The sequence below is a fragment of the Alosa sapidissima genome, chromosome 2 (genome assembly GCF_018492685.1).
Source record: "Alosa sapidissima isolate fAloSap1 chromosome 2, fAloSap1.pri, whole genome shotgun sequence".
Classification (NCBI taxonomy): domain Eukaryota; kingdom Metazoa; phylum Chordata; class Actinopteri; order Clupeiformes; family Clupeidae; genus Alosa; species Alosa sapidissima.
Genome location: NC_055958.1, coordinates 44059573 through 44065572, shown reverse-complemented (window position 1 = coordinate 44065572; position 6000 = coordinate 44059573). Strand labels below are relative to the sequence as shown.

Here is a 6000-nt window from a genome sequence, read left to right as displayed (position 1 = left end):
AACTAGTAGCATTAGCAGTCTGAACAAGTAGCATTAGCAGTCTGAACTAGTAGCATTAGCATTAGCAGTCTGAACTAGTAGCATTAGCAGTCTGAACTAGTAGCATTAGCAGTCTGAACTAGTAGCATTAGCAGTATAAACTAGTAGCATTAGCAGTCTGAACTAGTAGCATTAGCAGTATAAACTAGTAGCCTTAGCAGTATGAACTAGTAGCATTAGCAGTATAAACTAGTAGCATTAGCAGTCTGTTGTTTCCTCGCCCTGTCCCTCCATGTCTGCCCGGATCTTTAAAAGACAAGTAAAGGGAGAGGTCAGCTAGAATGTGTTTAATTTGTGTGTGTATGTGTGTGTGTGTGTGTAAGTGATAAACATTCTTTGATGGACTTTGATCTGCAACAGTGTGTGTTTATATGGGTGTGGACATGTGTCAGTGAGAATGTGTGTGTGTGTGTGAGAGAGAGTGAGAGAGAGAGGGAGGCTGAGTTTGTGTTTATGTGTGTGAGAGAGAGAGAGACAGAGGGACTGTTTGTGTGTATGTGTGTGTGTGTGAGAGAGAGACAGAGTGACTGAGTGTGTGTGTGATTGGCACAATATATTCACATGTCAACTTTTGGCGGCAGAAGAGGCGAGATTTGTGTAAGTGAATGTCCGTAATTTGGCCTCTAGGGGTGCTGTAATAAAGTAAATGACCTGATATCTCAGCCATTCTTTATCCAATTGCCATCAAAGTTGCTTGCTCATGCCATGGCAACACAATTCCTGCTATTCCCCCACATCGCTGCTAGATAGATAGATAGATAGATAGATAGATACTTTATTGATCCCCAGGGGAAATTCAAGGTCTCAGCAGCAGCATACATACAACACAAACACATTCTTTAACAGCAGAAAGAGTAATTAAAGTATATAATATAAAAACACAACTAAGCAGTAAGGACAGTAGAAGATAAAGAATATGCTAAATATACTAAAATACAAATTATACTAACACTTAATACAATATATAAAAATATACTAAAATACAAATTACAAAAATACAACTACTAACACTTAATCTAAATCAATTCTAAAAACAGTATCCACATAGTGGTGATTAATAAATCAGAGGCGCTTGCAATGACTGAGGCAGGGACTGAGCCTGTGATTCTCTGTGCATAGTAAGGTATGGTAAGGTGCTCTAAGGTGCTCTGTGTGAATGAGTGTCATGGTGGTAGTGCAATGGTGATAGTGGTCATGGTGATAGTGCAAATGAGTAAGTCAACAGTGCAACAATGCAGAAATAAAGTAAAGTCTATATATCTATATATTTAACTATTTAAGAAAATGTATAAGTGTGGCCACAGTTCGGCTGTGGCATGGAGGGGGGGGGGGTTATGCATATGTGCTAATGTGCTAATATAGCACGCAAACAGTGAGGTATAAAGACAGTGGTACAAGTGGCTAGTGGACAGACAGTACCAAACATGGAGGGGATGAAGAGGCAGACAGACTATGCAGAGAAGTCTATCTCTCCTCTTCCCTTAAGTGAGGCATTGAACAGTTCAATGGCCCTGGGGACAAATGACTTTCTCAGTCTGTCAGTTGTGCAAGGCAGTGAGCGAAGTCTCCAGCTGATCAGGCTCTTCTGTTTAACAATAGTGCTGTGGAGTGGGTGACACTCATTGTCCAAGATGTTGATCAGTTTGTTCAGGGTCCTTTTGTCAGATAGTGAAGTGATACACTCCAGTTCAGCTCCCACTACAGAGCCAGCTTTCCTTACCAGCCTGTCAATTCGCCCCACATCCTTCTTCCTTGTGCTTCCTCCCCAGCATACTACTGCATAGAAGAGGACGCTGGCAACAACAGACTGGTAGAACATCCTGAGGAGCTTACTGCACACATTGAAGGACCGCAGCCTCCTCAGGAAGTACAGCCTGCTCTGCCCTTTCTTGTAGAGTGCATCAGTGTTGGCTGACCAGTCCAGTTTATTGTCCAGGTGGAGACCCAGATACTTGTAGGTGCTAACCACCTCCACATTGACCCCATCAATGTGGACTGGTAGCAGAGTGGGCTTAGACCTGCGGAAATCCACCACCATCTCCTTGGTCTTTGAAGTGTTAAGTTGAAGATGATTGAGTTTGCACCATTGCACAAAGTCCTCCACCAGGCTCCTGTACTCCTCCTCCTGCCCGTTCCTGATACACCCCACAATTGCAGTATCATCAGAAAACCTAACCCTAGGTGGGAATGTGTCCTGTGTAGGTGATAAGTGATGGCATCGTCCACGCCCACTTTCTCCTGGTAAGCAAACTGTAACGGGTCTAGTGCATGGCGTACCTGGGGTCTGAGCATGCCTAAGACCAATCGCTCCATTGTCTTCATCACATGTGATGTAAGAGCGACAGGTCTGTAGTCATTAAGCTCACTAGGGTGTGGCTTCTTAGGGACAGGGGTGAGACATGATGTCTTCCACAGTGTTGGAACTTGTCCAAGGCGTAGGCTCAAATTGAAAATGTGCTTCAGTGGTTCCCCCAGTTCAGCAGCACAGGCCTTGAGTAGCCTTGGGCACAGTCTGTCAGGCCCAGCTGCTTTATTGCTGCGCAATTTCTTAAGTTGGACTGTCACTTGATCCTTTGTAATGGTGAGGGGTGTAAGGGGAGGGGAGGGGGAGGGGTGCATCTGGGATCTGTGTGTCTGATGGCTGTTGACTGAGGTCGTTGTCACCTCATTGTTCGTGATCGCCATGTGGGGGAGGGGTGCAAAATCCAGTGATGGTGGGGGTACGATAGCCTGTGATGATGGAGGTGAGTGTTGCGCTGGTATTGAGGGGGTGTGAGGGTGGGGGCTGGGGGATGGTGGACAGACCACCGCCATTGGAGCTGGAGCTGGAGCTGGAGCAGGGCAGTCAAACCTGTTGTAGAAGTGGTTCAACTGGTTCGACCCTGTCCAGGTCCCCCTCCACAGAGCTGCTGTTCTTCTTCAGGCCAGTGATAACCTTCATGCAGTCCCATGTCTCCTTCAAGTTGTTTTCCTGCAGCTTCTGTTCCACCTTCTTTCTGTAATCCTCCTTAGCCTCCTTCAGCTTGAATTTGAGTTCCCCTTGCATGCGCCTCAGCTTGGCCATGTCCCCCTCTCTGAACGCCATCTTTTTCCTGTTGAGAAGGGTCTTGACATTGCTGGTTATCCAAGGCTTGTTGTTGGGAAAGCAGCGTACAGTTCTGGTGGGAACAACAATGTCCATGCAGAAGTTCAGGTAGTCAGTTGTGCACTGTGTGACCTCCTCCAAGTCCTCTCCATTCTGTAACACACTCCAGTCAGTACACTCGAAGCAGTCTCTCAGAGCCTCATCCACTTCGGGTGTCCACTTCCTGAAGGTGCGTGTGGGAACTGGTAGCCTCTGTACTTTGGGCTTGTACATTGGCTGGAGATGAATGAGGTTGTGGTCTGACTTTCCCAGTGGGGGGAGGGGGTTTGCACTGTATGCATCCCTCACGTTTGCATACATGAGGTCTATTGTCCTGTTTTTCCTTGTAGGGCAGTCAACATACTGGTAAAAATTCGTGAGTGTGGAGTCCAGTGTTATGTGATTGAAGTCACCAGAGATCACAAAAAAGGCGTCAGTGTGTTGGGTTTGAAGCCTTGCGATTGTGGAGTGGATGACGTCACACGCTGTATCCGGAAGAGCTCGAGGTGGAACGTAAACACAGACAGCAATTGCGTGCGAGAACTCCCTCGGCATGTAGTACGGACGGAGACTAACCGCTAAAAACTCCACATCCTTACAGCATACAGTCTCCTTCACTGTAACATGTCCGGGATTGCACCAACTATTGTTAATGTACAGCGCCAGTCCACCTCCCTTCTTTTTGCCAGAAAGTTTACAGTCTCTGTCCAAACGAGCTACACTGAAGCCAGGCAGCTCAACGTTAGAAGTGGGGATATGGCTTGTTAGCCACGTCTCCGTAAAGCATAACAAACTACATTCCCTGTACAACTTCTGGTTTCTTACCAGGGCATCCAGTTGGTCAGTCTTATTAGCCAGTGAGTTCACGTTTCCCATCACAATCGATGGAACTGAGGGCTTGTATCTCCACTTCTTCTCCCGACGCCTCGTCTTCACTTTTACTCCCGCTCTGCAACCCCGAAAGCACCACAGTTCCTCTGGAATGTTGTCGCGAACACAGCCAGCATTCCGTCGTAGTGCGATCAGCTGGTTCCTTGTGTACACAAGCTTGCTGTCGCTGGAGCATTGTAATATGTCCGTATCCATAGGATAGAATAAAAACACTCCTCAAAGTGTGTAATCCAAAAGTTGCGAAGTAAAAAGTAAACAAAAAGTAGACAAAAGACGTAAAAACAAACACTAAGACACGGAGCTGCTGAGTAGGCTGCCACACCTGACGGCGCCGGAACCGGAACCCCCACATTGCTGCTAGTACCCCACATTGCTGCTAGTACTGCTAGACCCCCACATTGCTGCTATTCCCCCACATTGCTGCTAGTGCTGCTTGGCCCCCACATTCCTGCTAGTGCTGCTAGGCCCCCACATTGCTGCTAGTGCTGCTAGACCCCCACATTGCTGCTTGGCCCCCACATTGCTGCTTGCAGCTATATTGGTTATTGTTATTGTTAGCTACATTATCCTCTCTAGCAAACCAGCTCGAAAACAAATCGTTACATTGTATTGAGAGTACAGCAAGACTGGGCAATGGATACATTGGTGACCGGATTGAAGCAGCAATGTAATCAAGTAAGTAAGAGCATTTAAAACTGATATTAAAATGGCCAACGTAGTAGAAATACAAAGAACTACATTTCAACTCCCATCACTTGCGGGCGCAGCCATCTTTGTCAAGTCGTACTGTTCTCCACATTCTCCTCGGTGTACTCTCATGATCGGGCGTTAACTCCCTGTGTGTGTGTGTGTGTGTGTATGGTAGGTATCGGGCATTAACTCCCTGTGTGTGTGTGTGTGTGTGGTAGGTATCGGGCGTTAACTCCCTGTGTGTGTGTGTGTATGGCTGGTATCGGGCGTTAACTCCCTGTGTGTGTGTGTGTGTGTGTGTATGGTAGGTATCGGGCATTAACTCCCTGTGTGTGTGTGTGTGTGTGTGGTAGGTATCGGGCGTTAACTCCCTGTGTGTGTGTGTGTGTGTGTATGGCTGGTATCGGGCGTTAACTCCCTGTGTGTGTGTGTGTGTGTGTATGGTAGGTATCGGGCATTAACTACCTGTGTCTGTGTGTGTGTGTGTGTGTGTGTGTGTATGGTAGGTATCGGGCGTTTACTCCGTGTGTGTGTGTGTGTGTGTGTATGGTAGGTATCGGGCGTTAACTCCCTGTGTGTGTGTGTGTGGTAGGTATCGGGCGTTAACTCCCTGTGTGTGTGTGTGTGTGTGTGTGTGTGTGTGTATGGTAGGTATCGGGCGTTTACCTTCATTCTCACCTTCCTGCTGTACACCAGCTTTCACCTCTCCAGGAAACCCATCAGCATCGTCAAGGTAACCATACTCACAAATACACACAACCATGTACACACACACACACACACACACACACACACATATTCATGTGCATTGTCAGCAAATAATATGGTGGTGTATTTCTCTTCACTTCATGTGTGTACACATAGTCTCTCTTCCTGTGTGTGTGTGTGTGTGTGTGTACGCATGTGTGTACGCGTGTGTGTGTGTGTGTGTGTGTGTATAGAGTGAGCTCCATAAAAACTGTTCTGTGATGGCGGAACTTTCTGAAGGCGGCAGCAGCAGCCAGCAGCCTCAGATCCCAACAGACTGCAGCTGGAGGCCGTTTGGTAAGCAGAGAACTCCATACACACACACACACACACACACACACACACACACACACACATACCATAGAACTCCACGCACACACACACACACACATACCATAGAACTCCACACACACACACACACACATACCATAGAACTCCACACACACACACATACACACACACACACACACACACACACACACACACACACACACACACACACACACCAT

General features: G+C 47.1%; 1 protein-coding gene across 3 annotated transcripts in view; it reads left to right on the top strand.

The window, feature by feature from the left end:
* The window catches only part of slc37a1 (solute carrier family 37 member 1), a 74169-nt gene that overhangs the window by 11028 nt on the left and 57141 nt on the right, over window positions 1–6000 (top strand). For all 3 annotated transcript variants that reach the window (XM_042084352.1, XM_042084354.1, XM_042084353.1), the window contains 2 exons: window positions 5396–5477; window positions 5686–5788. In XM_042084352.1, coding sequence (XP_041940286.1) covers window positions 5713–5788 — 76 coding nt within the window. In that variant the 5' untranslated portion in view covers window positions 5396–5477; window positions 5686–5712. The remainder of the gene's footprint in view (window positions 1–5395; window positions 5478–5685; window positions 5789–6000) is intronic.